Raw genomic sequence first — 15,991 nt, forward strand, 5'->3', positions numbered from 1 at the left:
AAATCTCTTGTTGAAAGTATGTCGTTGTTGGCGTTCGGCGAATTACAACGCCAACCTGGAGACTCGTTGCCTCATCTCTCATCTTCGTCTTCCCATGCCCGACTCCGCACCTTCTACCACTCCTCGGGATTTTCCATCAATGACCCATCGGGACATACCGACAAGAACGTGTCAGATCCGTGGAAAGGATCTTCATCGAGAGCGGACACCTTGTTGGTGATGCACAGAGTCCAATCAGATTCCTCGCTTTCTGCACAGCCGGGTTCCTTGGATACACCGTTCATTCGTCGGCGTGCTAGAAATCGTTGCCTCTGGTATCTTTCTTCGTAAGAAAAGTCTCCAAATGCCAATACCATCAGACTCGGAAGACCACGCGGCCCAAATGCCCAGTCCGCGAATTCTACAATCTCTCTCGCCTCATCAAAACACAGGTCAGAGCCGACCGGTATTTCCGAAGAAACCGAAGTTTTCATTAGATCAGAAGTCATTGATTCTTCCCACGTGCTTGTAAAACTACACCTACTACGAGGGTTTGAGCCTCGTCGAAGATTATTGGCCCAACAACCACATGAACAGTATGCACGGCCTGTTTTCATCTGTGCAATCACCTCGGACTGAATATTGCGGTGCAAATGGTCCAAGCCCACGAACCGGAGATGTAATATCTGAAGCGTACACTCCGAACCTGCTGGCTCAAGTACGGGTCTCTAGAACGAGTGTTAGTCATCTCCTTTTTCTTATATTGGATCCTTCCCCTTAAAAATGTTGGAGCGACTCACTAGAAAAGCTGGGCTCGCGCAAAGCGCCAGGGCAGAAAGCCTATGAAGGCGGAGATCTCTCGCCTGCTCAAAAATCCATAATGGAGCATAATCTCGAGTGTCCCACCATAGTCTGTCGTCGTCAATTGGGGCAAGTTGTTGCTCGTGATATGCCAGAGTCTCCAGGGTGGTGATGTGATGCTGGATCGCAGTTCGGAAACGACAAGAGCGTGCAAAATTCGAGATCTTCAGATGCAAATGCTTCAAGCCTCGAAATGATAGCAAAAATGAGATCAGTATACTGATATCGTCTATTTCGTCTAAAGTGGAAGCCAAGCTATCACCACAGAACTCGAACCGTTTGAGTTGAAGAGGAGGCGTGGAATCCGATAGGGCTTTCAAGAATTCTAGAGCATTAGGGCATGCGCGTAATTTCAAGACTTTCAGGCTGGAGAAGACAGGCGCGCCACTGATTTGAAGCTGTTTAGGCATACCCGTTTTTGAGAGTGTCAATGAAACGAGTGAAGGAAGGGACATTGTCGAATGATCCGAATTAGGTCGGGATAGGGTTCCCCACAGCCCGAGCACGTCCGTATAGAAATCTGGACGATATCCTCCTATGCTGAATCCGATTGAAAGAGCCTTAAGATGCTTCTTATTGCGGTGAATGCACCGGTGCAAGAGATCGATCTCCCGTGGGTGCTGGACCCCTTCCCATTCCAGTGATCTCAAAGAGCACAGGTCCGGCAAAGCATCGAGATGGCCAGCTGCATGGGGACATGAGCTATCTGTAACCAATGAAAGATGGGCTAGACCTTTCTGATGTTGGATAATACAACCATCCTGATTCAAGATTCCATTGGGAACGCATGTTCCCAAACGCCACCTAGTGTCGATTAGCAGGTTGAGATAGACCATATGGTGTCGACTTTAACAAACGTGAACGAGCGCAGTGAATTGGATCTTAGACCCTTGAAGACCCTCCGCATTTGACTCATTATGTCTTTGAGGAAGAGTTCGTGTGCTTTCTCCTCGTCGGTTGTTCCAAGGCTCACACAGCTCTTCGAAGGCTCTGACGTTCGAAAAAGATTGAAGGCTACGCAGCGGTTGAAGCGAGCAATATGGACAGGAGCATGTATTGACACTCGCCTCGTGCTTTGAAGATAGTCGACGTTCGCGCAGTGGTGGAGAAAAAAGTCATCGACGTCGAGAACATTCAAAGCCCATTCATTGACAGCACAGAATTCAATATCCCGATAGACCAGGGGGGTTAAAAGCCAACGAAGTCCTGAAGAGACATGACTCATGATCCGAACGGCATTAGCTGACAGCTGATGGCAGTCATCAATGTCAGCTTAGATTCTTCCAAATGAATGAACACTTACCAAATTCGCGATTAGAAGCAGGATGTCCAATGGAAGCTTGTCAAGCATTATGGGAGTGGTTTCTTGGTGTCTTTATTTGCATTCAATCATATATGTCGATAACGGTACCACAGTTTCAGAGAAAATCCTACTTGTATGAGAAGGCAAACTCTAGTGGTGGGAAGATAATATTGTACCATACACCGGGACTTGGATTTTGAGACGCCTGGTTCTTTTGAGGTTCCTTTGAACGCAACCTGCGCGGTCTTAGTGGGATCTTCTAATGATTTTGAACACAGATCACCATACATGCCAATAAATCCAATACGGAGCGCACGGCGGGTCGTTCAAGACTTCGCCCCAATATAGAAACAAAATTCAAATATTCTTTCTTTCGTCTTCTCCTTTGGCGGTTCAATTAGTGTGTATCTTGTATTTTGGTCAGTCTGAACAGCTTTGGCTTCTTCTGTGTAGTTTTGAACCGTGCCAGGGAGATTACACTCACTGTTTAAATGCGATGAGTGTTTATTGAACGAACGTGTCACTTTCTCATTCATACTATGTAAATGCCAGTCAGTTTATTTTACTGTTCATTCCACGGGCATTTTATTCACAGCAGCGAAGAAGCCTTTCCAAAGTTGAAGCAACAGTAGTGCCCGCTCGTGTTCTACATAGCGTTACAAATCAACAAGGACAGATCGATTTCTCATATGAACACTTGTGACACAAGTAGTGCAGATGAAGATAAAGACGCGTAGAAGAGTAATAAAATAGAGGTAACCTGCTTTGCCTATATCTGCAAAGTCTCAAAATTGGTCGCCAACCCTTAACAAATGCTTTCATCCGGTGAGTCTACACAAGATCACAAATCATTATGTTGCTAATAGCCGATACACTTAGAGGACCACACGCGCAACAGCGATGGGGAGTCCCCACTCCTGTTCACTTGGGACGACTTGATATTTGACTCCCCGGAAATTCCCTCCTTCAATGAAAAAGACGCTTCGATGATATTTCAGGTCCCACTGCCATTTAGCTTGCCTGTCCCCGTCACCTGTCTTCTTTTCCCCGAAAGTTGCGACCGATATTGCCTTCAGTGGGATGGGCCGGATTTCTTTTGCCCTATGACCTCTGTCAACGACATATTTGTATTCCTCTCCTTTACAGTTCCTGGAGAGCCTGTGGACTGGCTGGACTTGAGATTGATCGTGATGAACCACCTTTCAAAAGAATGTGTCTTTGATCTTCCTTTTTATCTCTCGCCATCAGAGCCACACGTCGCTTTATTAGATCATCTTCGACAACACGCCTATCAGGTCCTACAGCACTGCTGCGCGTACGGCATCTCAAATGAGTTTCTGGTTGAATTGGCCATTTGGCCCCGGCGCGGCCAACGAATGAACTTCTCCGTGGGATCAGCGCCAGCAACATCCACCGCTGATCGTTTAATGTCCCCCCTTGATCCAAGATTATTTGTTACAAATATCACGGGCAATTTCTGAGATTCTGTCTAGGCTTCGCGCCCAAAACTGTTCTATCAATCATTATTGGAGGATGAATTAGGATGAAATTTACTATTAATCAGAGTCGACGACCACTGAAGTGTGACTATTTCCTGAGATATACTGTATTCACTTCACATATAGGTGTGCATACGTGTACCGAGTATTACAAATTTTGAAGATTGAATTCTCGTAGTCGACCACCACCTCATTAAGACTAGATGGAACCGATAGACAACACACAGCCCGAATTTACCCATTGTAACATCTTCTACTAGTTCATGGAGGTTACTGTACAAAGTCTATTTGCAAGATGTATAATGTACATATTCATGACCCTCGTGGAAATATAAAAAATAAGGAGTCGGCAAGCTTCACATGTATCTGCTCCATCGCTGAGAAGACACTCACAATCTCTCTAAGCCCGAGTGGGTAACATACTTTTACTATCTAAATTGCACGTACCAGGCTCCAGAAGGTACAACAAATGAACTTGCAGAGCTCTTGTCCATCTATGATAACCACCTGATGAGCCTTGGATCACGCTATCATGTGCTAGGTAAGAATAGTGTACTGCGCTTCACATCTGAAAGACAGCCAGTCCAGAGTTTATTTTTGCTAAGTTATCATTGAGTCGGAACATACTGCACGCCATATGATATCGTTACCTTTCGTAAACGGATTTTCGTAACGGAGGTTTCGACGGCGGACCGGTTACTAATCAAATTCCGAGCAGTGCTTTTTGAGGAAACAGCAAACAAATTATTTTGTGAATCGTTGTTGGCTCGGGTTGATGCTTAAGCGGCATCATGCAACTTGCCCCCGAGTCCGTGAGCGTGTTCATATCACGTGATCCTCGTGGTTATCGCACTCACCTCAGGGGCAGCAAAGTATTGTACGTCATTTCCAGTCGCGATTGTTGCAATGGAACGTGCAACTAAACGACGAGCCGTTATTTTGAAAACATAGTAACAGACTATCTACTGGACCATCCAAGTATGTACCGGCTCACCTCATTCTCACCGCTTGTCTTCTTTCTCCACCCTGAGTACGCAGAGAATCACAATATTTTATTATCATTCTCCGCGATCGGGGGGTATTCATCATGGGATTTCTCATAACGAGTGCGCCATCGTGGCCAACGGACGATGGGAAGGCTTCTTGTCGTGGAGCCGCGATGGCGCCCTGTGGTCTACTGATATGGATGATGTACTTCCTCATCGTCAATACTACTTTCGTGTTGAAGACGTGGAAAAATATGCAGTCGTCATGAATTCGACCATTTTCGCTGCTCAGCCTCGCTACTCCCTCCATAATCGTCCGCTTCTGGCCAACTGAGCTCCGCCGACGACGTCATTCGCCGCGATGTTACCTGCCGAACCACCTCCTGGGCCCTCCCGAACGAGACCGCGCACATTATACCCGCCGCGCAGAGCGAATGGTGGCAGCGGAACAGCATGCTTCTCTGCTCCAAGTCCATCCCGAGCAAGATGTCGACATTCGATGCGTTGAAAACACTATCCTGCTAAGTCGGGATTTACGTAAGATGTGGGACGACAACAAATTTGCGATTGTGCCAAAGGTGGGAACAAGGGTTGTTCATGTGTTGTGGAATTCATTTCTAGTCGAGATGAAGGAACGATATGACAACCTCGAGTTACAGCCATGGGCTGGATCATCGAAATACTTTTTCCTATGTCGATTAGCCCTATCAGAGTGTGATGAAGATCAAAACGAGGAACAAGACGAAGGAGGCAGACCTTGGAAGTGAAGGTGGTCAAGTGAGGCTCGTGGTGGCCCTGCCTCTGTCATTGAACTCAAGGATGCTACAGTCGGGACTTTGCATGACGGTCAGAACAGTCAGAGTGCTGAGCCGTGTCGAAATCGGCGACGATCCTCAGCAGACGTTCATCTCCCACAGACGCCACCAAGATCAACAAGCCCAACAGGCTATGATAAGGCCAGACGAGAAAATGATCGTATTCGACAATGGAAGGCAAGAAGCCGATCTTCAAAGCTATCGTGCAGGAGACTGTATGCGAGACCTAGAGCTTATCAGATCAGGTGTCTTTTCAGTGCAATTTCGCACATGCTCCCCCCCCTGCAGAACATTGATCCCAGTACTGCCTGGGAGAAGCCAAATAATATGACAACCTCGGCGATTGAACGTCGTCAGTAATGCAGTTGCACCATCGAGGCTCAGGCAAGGCTGCTGGAGGTTTTAATCTGTTCGGGGAGTCTTGGAGCGAGGACGCTTGCGGTAAACTGACCTATTTAAATGGCGCATGTAGCGAGACATCGCATCTATTTCCGGACTTTCGCTATGACTGCAAAATGCTATCAGCGACATATACACTAGCAAACGTCTGATATAGGCTAGTACGTACATTGCCATTGCACTCATATGGTATGGACTGAGCAGAGCCCCATGCGGAAACGTTCTTGACAGAGGGATGGTTTCTAGATAGAGCCATTGTGTCAACTTCGTCCCATGTGCATACTATCGTTGGACTGGCATGGCAACACTAATGCTCCGTCATAGGAAAACATTTAGATATTCACTGAGATACAGTCCTCAATAAGTCATCGGCTTTCGATCATATAAACTGGCTAGAAACCGTCTGGTGGGAATCTAGACTGCAGACTCGCACAGCTCTCATGATCACAATAAGGTGCAGCGCTTTCAGTCCCACAAAGAATTTACGCCATGCGTCGAGCTATAGTTGGGTTTTACATAGCATAACGAGGGCAATTCGATCGATATTTTGATTGACTCGCCAAGCACATCCACCCTAGGTAAGAAATCGGCTCCAAAGACCCTTCTGCTTGGAATGTTGATCGGAATGTGTGATCGGATAGAATGAAAAGGCATGTTTTTCACAAAGCAAAAGTCAAATTATTGGATGACACCCTGGATTCAGCTAAGCTGCTAGCGTGGCAGTAAAAAGCCAAGCGGTCGTTTCACGATTGAGGGAACCGGATGTTGTAGTACCCGGTTTTACTTGCAATACTAACCAGCATCTTCAGATCTCCTCCTTTCATCTGCCTGAATATGTCGTCCTGATCACATGTCAGCTGGTCTGCTTCTTTCCACTGCGAGAATCACTCACTCGCAACAGGTCATCCAATGGCACATCCATTAATTTTTCAGGCAGTTCCTGAGCCTGTGTGCTCCACGGGTGCAGAGGATTCATCTTCTTCCGGAGTTCTTTGACAATATCCGACAGGGCAAGTAGTTTCATTGTAACCTTGTTCATATCTGCTGCGCAGATTTCACAACTGTGTTCTACTCCCGCTAGTGCCCGTTTTCATAAGCCTTTATTGCTGGCGTTGACGTTTGGAGATGGGGTTTCCACGTACCGATTCTCACGTCGCCGCCCTCCGTGAACAAAATCGTATCGCTGGCCAGTGAGGCAAGTGCGTATTGGCAATCGCGTAAGTACCGTATGCCAGTGAGGATCTATCGAAAATGCAATTAGAGAATATAGGTCACAGGCCAAGAGCCAAGGGATATATACTGGCCAGATTATGGAGACCATTTCAGCCTCACGGATGGAGCACTTAGATCCTAGGACCTGCGACAGAGACAGCTCGACTGGTTCCCATACCAAGAAAGACGAGCTCCCATACTGGTAACAGTGGAGAAGACGCAAAAAGCTTCGGTGCGAATGGCGATTGATGTTTTCCAGCAGACATCCCGCGACCCCTTCGGCCAAATGCTGAATGTGAACCAGCCGTGCTTTGTTCCCATGGTCTCTAGCGAGATATACGTGGCGTCCAGGAAAGATCTCAATCCCTTTTTCGAAAGCATCCCACGGATCACTGTCCCACATTTGAATTCCAGTACTCGGAGCCTCTGGACGCAATGATGTATTCGCTCGTTGTCGTTTCGAAGTTTTTACTGCGACTAGCGTCGACCCAGGATCTTTCGCGTGCCTTTTGGACACTCTGCTCCCGGGAGCCTGCGATATATTTGCCCAGTTGGGGGTCTCGGGGAAGAAACAAGTCTCAGGTCGGTCTTGCTGAGGCTGATCAAAATCCATGATGTTGCTAAAACCGATTCTTGTGCTTGACTCTGCCATGGTCGTCTTGCGGATATGGTTTTATAAGCGATCATCAAAACGCATCCTATGCTCCATGCGCGAGAAAATTTGCTGTTTGATGCCCCTACCCTGCGGATCTGACGATCCACCAAGTATGGTTATGTTGAGATTCCACTCCACCCCCGGTCTATCCTGTTCAATTCACGGTTCTAAACTGGCGCTAGTAGCCATTTTTGTCACAAATCCTTGAATTCCTCAATAAACACCCGATTGATATGTCTAGTACGCCCAGTGGGGTCAATCTTATGACCATTGATTCAACGTGCAATTGGTCGTTAAATGTTGATAATTCTTCCTGCGACTGAATTGAAGGGGGACTATCAATAACATCAAACTCATTTTATTTTCATTTTATTTTCATTTTACTTTCATTTTACTTTCATTTTACTTTCATTTTACTTTCATGAGACAATTTTCAACCGACATGCAGGCCACAGATTTAGACCAGCTCTTGTTCTAATTGATGCTTTTGTACAGTGGGGTACCCATGATAAAAGATACAGAGAGGGTACTCTTTCTACCGCGCTTTTAGGTAATCTGTGAACCTAATCAGCTCAGGCATCTAAATACCGCAATGGTCACCTTGATGCGGCTGAAGAATATCGATTCCAAAAAAATGTCTACCATAATAAGGAATTGTTCACATCGATGGCGTGGAATGTGTAGCTGCTACCAAATGCCGCCCGGGACGTTACGTAGTCATCTATGTCTTCTGTGGAGGCATTTGGAATCTGCTTTTAGCTCTTACTCAGAAAGTTGATTATATGTGATTAAAGTACGCTTATACTGTAGTAAATCTTACGAAAATTCAGGCACGGATTATGCGGATCCTCACCGCCGATTCCGACTCTTCCATTGGATTATGTCTTACACAGTGTCTCAAAAGACCTTCGTGTGCCGGTACGGATGCGGCGATGGCAATATCATCTGGTTTCACTGGATATTCACCGGCATGTCAAAGTGGGTGTCTTGCTCTTGCTTTCGGCCCCTCCTTTCATGAACGGGTGGTAAAATAGACTCATATTCCGTTTCTCCTTTATTACGGTTCTCTTATCCTGTTCCAGTGTAGATTCCCCTGTTGGTATCACAACAATAAACCATAATCATCGTTTGCCATCATTGCAGTGGCCTTTCTTATCAGTAGTTTCAAAAATTGTCTGCACCACTATCTATTCTCCAGCCAAGCCTTATTCGTCACTGATGTGGGAGTGAAAATGCTTCATACAGTACATCCCAGGAGCAGCAGATTCGAAAATGTAAGATGTAAAGCACCTCACCTGACATACCGACCTACTCTCATACTTAAACCCAGCCAATTCCGTATGATATTTACCCCTCGGGGTTGAGTATATCACTTAGTTCCACGAACAAATATTGTCCAGTATCAATCAAGATGTCAACACGAACAGATCAAGATGCATTCATTCGTCTGTCATCTTCAAGAACGCGTTTCAAGCAAGGTCAGTGATTCTCACTTATTTCAACATATGCTTTTGGTTCCAAAAATTAGGTCCAGACCCGAACAGTGAAAAATTCTTTCGTACACTTCTGGAGGTACAAGAAGAGTTCTCGAAGCTCGAATTCCAAGTCGCTAAAATGATTAAAGAGCTGGAAGAGATTCATGGTTACACTTCAGGCCTTTACAAGGAATACACACGTGTGGCTTTTGAGCTAGACAGAGCAAAGAACAGCCATAGTCCTTAACAATGGTCCTTAGCAAACTACTCTGAACACCAAAATCGTGGAAAATTGAAGAGGGTTTCAACATGCGACCCGCAAGAGTCACATTGATGATTGATGGATTCTATCGCTCTACTTCTCGAAATAGATGCCAATCAATGAATCTAGCACTTTGAACGCCCACCCGCAAATATGTCACTTCAAATCCTTAAACGTCGGTTTATTTGGTCATTTTATTGATAATTCAAACAACCTAGGATAAGAAACTTAAATGCACACCGTGGAGGGAGGTGAGAACTCGACATCTTTTTACAGAATGAAGCCTGTTGAATTTGGCATATTTTTAGAGCCTTGGGTCTAGTCATGTCAGCATCGATGAAGTTGATTTTCTGCCCAAGGAGCAGAATTTTACTATTAGTTCTATGTATAAAATCTGTCAAATAGTAGAGCCCCCCTCACAATTCGCAACTCCAGGTCCTAGGCGCGGTGGTTTTACATTTTATTTACTACCACTTAGCTACTGTAACAACTGGACTACTCATCATTCATTTACAATCTCTCGATACTGCCTGAAAGTCCAAACCCTATCCTTTGTTTTCCGAATTACCGCCTATCTCCGTCGTCTCTCTTTTCTAAGTGAGAAAATATTCCAAAAAATGTCGGACACACCTGTGTCGTACGCGACTTCTATGCAGCTCGCGCCTTCCCAGTACACTATAATCTTCAAATACTGCACCTCTCAAAACGCTCAATTACTGACTCAAAATCTGTACCAGGGCAATGCTGCAACGACGACCTGCAGCCCTTTATCATTCTGCAATGATGAGTGGGGGGAAACGATTCGCAACTGACAACGCCCACGCCCCAAGGGAAGTGGAACAGTATAATACTGCTGTTCCTCTAACCTTTCTTTTACCGCATTTTCCGCTTCCCACTTTCAACACACTGGATGCCATGACGGCTCCTAGTCCTCCAGTGCCTACTCGCCTGACGCCAAATGGGCCAGCTAATAATTCTACAAGTGTGGTATCGCCAACTGCCAACAAACGGTGGACATTTCTTTTCATGTTTATGATAGCAATCGGTACTACTCTTAACTCATATTGACGGTACCTGGAAAGTTGGGAGATATATGCGATGCTCTACATTAGGGATCATAGGCTCCAAAAGAATTAGAAGAGTGGCACGAGATACGAAATACACCAAGATCAAGTTGAGCAAATCCTTCGAGCTAGTCAGTTGATTGATTTCCTTTGTCCCTAAACCATGGCATCGAAAAGTAGGTCTCTAAAGCTGACGAAAATACAACTATGTGTCAGAATTTTGCTTGTTCATTCTGATGTCGGGAACATCTCGGTTCCCAAGCTTTTTGGAGGATACAGTCCGTTAAGACACAATTAAATGTACTTTACAAGATTCGCTAGTCGGAAGTGTAAATATCTCATTCTAGAAAACAAATTGCGGCCACGCTGCGCCTTGCCATGGCCCGATGACCGCGCGTACTCTTAGCTTATTTTCATCGCGTGCAGCTACAAATCCATGCCAATAAATTCGGTAAGTCCTGGATACATCGCCAGAACTGTGCTCCTCTAGCAAGGGCAATAATAGCACCTCCTCCACCCTATTTTGATACATTCCAGCGAACGCAGAGATTTTAAGACAGTCAATCCACTGGGATCGAACAGCTTCACTTTCCAAGACTCCGAGAGAATGGGGCAGTTTTGGAGGGCCACACGGTGGTTCCTTCGTGATTTGGTCAATTCGCTTCCATTTCCATCATATGAAGTATGCGTACAATTGCTGTGAGTCAACAAAAAAATAAATGTTTTATTCAGCTGAAGAAAGCAAGTCTAATTATACACCAAGGACTCGGACCTCGACTTCATTCGACATCATATTTATACTTGATTAAGACATCCTAGGAACCAATTCCAACGGTGTCGCTCTGTTCCTTATCTGCACCAGCCTCAAACCACAACACGAATGAACGTCACATCAGGCTCTCACCTTCTACATGCTATACGTGGCCATAAGTTTGGACCAACAACGGCCACTTTTGAGCTAAGTGCTCTTTACCTAATCTTCATGCATGTCATCATCTTCATTATTCCGTTACTGTTAGGCTATTCAAATTTTTATGCGGCCACCAGCCGAATGACAACCCAGGAGGTCCAATCGGTCAGTCCCTTAGACGCATGGCCTACGTGTTTCCTGACCTCCCAGGAGCTATAAACAGGCTTCCAACGTATCTGGCTCCTCAGATACTTGGAAAAAGCTCCCCGGAGGGTTCAGCCTCATTAATCTGGAATACTTACTCCCAGGAGCTGGCCAAAGTCAACATAGCCTGTAGTTCAAGCGCAGGTATCTTCCCGCATGGCTCAGTTAACTCCGGTATGGCAGTGAAATTGCAATTTTTGGCTTCCCGGGAGGCTTGAGTGATTGATATTAAATAGATCGCTCATCCTCATCATTTTCGTTATCCTCACGGTATTTCTGTGGTGTCAATAGCAATGGAAGCATCCCACTTCCGAAGTGGCATTCAACGCACCAAACAGACCACAGAACGATGCAAATCTTCGTCTGTAGCTCGCTACCAGAAGACACACACCATTCATGCGCCTTGTAACGAACCTTCAGAAGCTTCCTTCTCATTTCGGGCGTTCTGCCTAGGGATACAAAATGGAAAAGGCTGTGAGCGCGATGTTTCTGTTTTTGGTTACTCGCAAGCGCGTGCAGAGATTCACATTTGCCGTGGCAATATCCCAGAGAAGTCCTGCAAAGTTTTAGCCAATCTCCTGCTGTGTAACCATTGTCGCCATCAAGTCTACCGTGTACGGCAGTGGCTAAAGGTACAACCTCTCCTGCCCTGTCATGACCAGCTTGGTGGACAGAAGAGAAACCTATCCAACCACGAAGAGTCGGACTGGGTTACTTCAAGGTTCCATGAAGTTGTGCAAGTTTGACCGATGCCTCTTCTACCCTGTCAAGCCAAGCGGTCTATCATACATCATACAGTATGCTACTGCTACAGTACAATGTCCTCCGAGCCAGTGGTATCCATGGGTTCTTTCGCAGACTCGACTTCTTCCCAAATAGGCAGGAATCGGCATTTGCAAAGTGAATCAACATCTGACTCTGACTTTCGGGCCATGTCTCACACATCAACGAACAGGAGAAATGGGCTTTATCTGGGTGGTGAAACCGCCTGTTTCGAATAACTTACATTGCGGTTTAAAATATCACGCGTGGAAAGAGTCTTTCGGCATGACACTGTTGAGTAGTCATTTTCTCCATCTCCCACTCGATTCAATCAGCATGGTCTGTAAGGAGGCAATGTTTTCGTTCGATCCATATGGATTCCGCCATTATTTCTTCCCTTGAAGACAGAGGGTGGTGTACGAGGAAAGCGTTTGAATATGCTTTCTTCAGATTACGTTTCGGAGGGATTCACGATGCAATTTCACACTGAATCTGGAAATATCGACAAATCCAAGGGTGAAACAGAGGGCAACTGTACATATTTCCTGGTTGTAGTATTATTTATTTATGTACACGTATTTCATTTGCATTCTTTTTCCCTTTTTGCAAGATAACCGTGGTGACTCGGTGTCGCTTTCCAAGATCAGATCATGTCTTCTCTAACCCATGCCCAGCTCCGATCCTGTGTATAATGCAATTGTTTTCTCTGGGGGAAAATGAATGGTTTCGAAGTTCCGTTTCAAGCCAATCACAGCGTTCTTCGAGTTTTTTCTTGTCCTGTTCAAGACTTTCGCAATGATCCTCCAACATCACGACGAGATGTTCGTTCTTCTGGATCCAGTACGGGCATTGAGCGTGTGTGGCTTCCAAACTATCAAAGTCTCTTTCAACAGTTGACAGCTTCACTCGGGCATCTTTAAGTTTTGACCGAAGTCTTTCGTTTGTCTCCCGATTGGAATCAATCAAGTAGTCGCATAGCTGATGATCCTCAATCGTTCCGTCGGATTCCTAGTCAACGCCTCAGTTGAAATCCGCCGGTCAATCAGACGGGCTTATCTTGGACTTACCGAGATTATTGTATCAATTATCCGTCGCTTCTTGATCGGGGGTTCCATTTGCGCTTTTCGGTCGCCGTGTCGGACGGTCTGGTTTGCCGTGGACATCACGCGGGCTATCAAACAGGATTTCCAGCAGGCTGCTCTGTCCGAGGAATTGAAATGGACCTGAATCATTTGTGAGGGATCCTTTTGTGCCTTTTAATCCCAATCCTGGTGCACGTGCCTTTCTGTCTTAGAAAAGCCGATCAGTTGGTGTGGATCCGAGAGAATTCGCTAGCTCTGTTGCAAGCAACTACGCGTCGGCAGAATTAAGATTGGCTGTCTCTTTGCCTTTGCTACTGTACCATTTGAGAAACCCGATTCAGATGTCTTTCGGGGAACCATTCCGTGTGAATCGATTTGCTTTGATTGACTTTAAGCAGCCATACTTCGACAAAGTTCCTAGATCCCATCATGCTCTGACTGGCATGCTGCTTCACTTGGTAGACACGTGCATCAGTGGGCGAAAGATCCAGTTGTGCTCGGAGACCACCGGCCGTCAAACGGTCAGAATGTGAGATCATTTTTTAAAGTGATACTGGCTAAGTGGGTATGCTGCTTGGTTTAGCACTAGTCTCAAGCCTGTTCTTTCCCACTCGACTTGATCTAAGGGACGTGAAGGGCCTGTAGGATGGAGCTATGGAGGCATCGCAATATTGGAGTATTGCTCACTTTACCCCTGCCTCAAGCTTGGCATGAGCTGGTCAAAAATTCGATCACCTTCATCCGTGAGGCCCCACTTGCGAGGATCATTAATAACGCAAAGTTGATCATAGTGAGACCTTTCACCACCAGGTTCCATGGATCATGATCGATAGTACACCTGAGTCTTGACTCATTTTATCATTCCATGCCATTTCCGGAGTCAGCATCGAGCCCGCGTGCCGAGTTCCGTCCGCAGATGAGGTTTAGCGGATATTAAATTTTCAATAGCGATCATTCTCGTGCTGGCCTGCCATAATCTCGTAGATTTTCGATCCAGCCGTTACCACTCCACTTTCCCCCTGACGGGACGGTCCTCCCGGTCGGTAAAAATGCTCCATATATGAGCACTTATTGGGTAGAGCACAACCTGATACATGTACACTGACAAACTAGATCACACACCTGCGACGCCCTTGGTCAACATGTCGCAGTATCATCAAAATTGCGAGGCTAGACAGAGAATTTCGAAAACAGATTACCCCCCAGACACATGCTTTCTTTCCCAGCGCTCCACTAAAATTGCGCTAGACTAATTCTGGCTAGATGAAGCCCTCTTCCTTGAGGTATGGTGCCATATCATTCGTTGTGGGGGAATCTAGAATCAAGGCGATCCAGACTAGGCGGCAAAGTGGGTCCCCGGGAGAGTGAACGTGTGTCTCTGGGGGTAAACTGTTCTCGAATTCCACTGGCCAGGAATTCATCTGTCGGATGTACAAGTTGATGAGAAGACTGCAGAGAAATGGAAACCGGATCAAATTCCTCTGGATCCCCACTAGCGAAGACAACAAACTCTTAGGTCTGGCCAAAGAACAGGCCAGAGCCGCGACACAAGAAGATGCTCTCCCGCAAGAGCGCGTTCCGAGGATGAAATCGACCACATTGAACATCGCACGGTCCCAAGCTGTCCCCAGAAATGGCCTGCCAGTAGACGTCGGAAGACATGCCAAACGAGTAGATGCAGCACTCCCAGGAAAGCACACTCGACTGCTATATGATCGCCTGTCATGGAAAGAAGCGAGCGTGCTGGCCCAGCTCCGGACTGGCATGGCAAGACTGAATGGATACCTGCATCGGATCAACGCGGCAGAGACGGATCAGTGTGCATGCGGACAAGCCAAAGAAACTGTGGAGCACTTCCTTTTTCGATGTCGGAAGTGGACTGCACACCGGACGGATATGCTACAATGTACCAACACTCATCGAGGAAACCTATCCTTTTATCTAGGAGGGAAATCGCCTTCCGACAATGAAAAATGGACACCGGACTTGGAAGCAGTACGGGCCTCAATCCGATTCGCCATCGCTACGGGCCGCCTCGAGGCCACTTGACCCTGCCAACGAAACTCAATCACACTCCCTTTCCTTCCAATCTAACTCAATCTAACCCACCAACCACCTCGTGCTACTCATGGTAGACGCGCTTCAACTGCCGAAGATAGGATGTTGAACACTTGGAGAAGCGCCTTCAAGCCAGTCTACTAACCAAATTACTAACCCACGAGAATCCGCTGCGATACGAGCACCTGAGATGACATATTCTGAAAGCAATCATGTATGGGCTCTAATGAGCCACAGTACTGTATATATCATGGCATGTATAGTAGATTAGCGATAGTTGCCCTTTCGGCTCTGCCGCCGGGCGTTAATGAAGTGTGTGTGTGTGTGTGTACAAAGGGTCGACTGACAGGATGTTAAAAAGAAAGTCGACATAGCCGCAAGAAAGGAAGAAAGATAAAGAAAAATCAGGTTCTCGCAAGACTACTGCACATACAGTGTAAAGGGTAGTAGCGCTTTATCCTTCAA

General features: G+C 46.3%; 6 protein-coding genes across 6 annotated transcripts; 2 read left to right on the forward strand and 4 right to left on the reverse strand.

Annotated features, from left to right (window-relative positions):
- Nucleotides 1–113: 113 nt before the first annotated feature.
- On the reverse strand, nucleotides 114–2,191 carry N7478_000744 (uncharacterized protein; the record flags this gene model as incomplete). The annotated part of the gene is made up of 4 exons (XM_056916959.1): nucleotides 114–707; nucleotides 780–1,644; nucleotides 1,698–2,089; nucleotides 2,144–2,191. 4 exons carry the CDS (start codon nucleotides 2,189–2,191, stop codon nucleotides 114–116), a joined length of 1,899 nt encoding a protein of 632 aa, XP_056784839.1.
- A 2,538-nt stretch (nucleotides 2,192–4,729) lies between these two features.
- On the forward strand, nucleotides 4,730–5,395 carry N7478_000745 (uncharacterized protein; the record flags this gene model as incomplete). Its single annotated transcript, XM_056916960.1, has 2 exons — nucleotides 4,730–4,833; nucleotides 4,921–5,395. The coding sequence occupies 2 exons, from the start codon at nucleotides 4,730–4,732 to the stop codon at nucleotides 5,393–5,395; spliced, it is 579 nt and encodes a 192-aa protein (XP_056784840.1).
- Nucleotides 5,396–6,585: 1,190 nt separating this feature from the next.
- N7478_000746 (uncharacterized protein) lies at nucleotides 6,586–7,706 on the reverse strand (the record flags this gene model as incomplete). Its single annotated transcript, XM_056916961.1, has 4 exons — nucleotides 6,586–6,684; nucleotides 6,735–6,919; nucleotides 6,985–7,084; nucleotides 7,143–7,706. 4 exons carry the CDS (start codon nucleotides 7,704–7,706, stop codon nucleotides 6,586–6,588), a joined length of 948 nt encoding a protein of 315 aa, XP_056784841.1.
- A 1,414-nt stretch (nucleotides 7,707–9,120) lies between these two features.
- Nucleotides 9,121–9,431, forward strand: N7478_000747 (uncharacterized protein; the record flags this gene model as incomplete). The annotated part of the gene is made up of 2 exons (XM_056916962.1): nucleotides 9,121–9,187; nucleotides 9,238–9,431. 2 exons carry the CDS (start codon nucleotides 9,121–9,123, stop codon nucleotides 9,429–9,431), a joined length of 261 nt encoding a protein of 86 aa, XP_056784842.1.
- Nucleotides 9,432–11,852: 2,421 nt separating this feature from the next.
- N7478_000748 (uncharacterized protein) lies at nucleotides 11,853–12,059 on the reverse strand (the record flags this gene model as incomplete). Its single annotated transcript, XM_056916963.1, has 1 exon — nucleotides 11,853–12,059. The coding sequence occupies one exon, from the start codon at nucleotides 12,057–12,059 to the stop codon at nucleotides 11,853–11,855; it is 207 nt and encodes a 68-aa protein (XP_056784843.1).
- Nucleotides 12,060–13,034: 975 nt separating this feature from the next.
- N7478_000749 (uncharacterized protein) lies at nucleotides 13,035–13,549 on the reverse strand (the record flags this gene model as incomplete). The annotated part of the gene is made up of 2 exons (XM_056916964.1): nucleotides 13,035–13,394; nucleotides 13,454–13,549. 2 exons carry the CDS (start codon nucleotides 13,547–13,549, stop codon nucleotides 13,035–13,037), a joined length of 456 nt encoding a protein of 151 aa, XP_056784844.1.
- Between the last annotated feature and the right edge of the window lie 2,442 nt (nucleotides 13,550–15,991).

The sequence above is a fragment of the Penicillium angulare genome (assembly GCF_028827245.1).
Source record: "Penicillium angulare strain IBT 27051 chromosome Unknown utg000001l_segment0_segment0, whole genome shotgun sequence".
Lineage (NCBI taxonomy): Eukaryota > Fungi > Ascomycota > Eurotiomycetes > Eurotiales > Aspergillaceae > Penicillium > Penicillium angulare.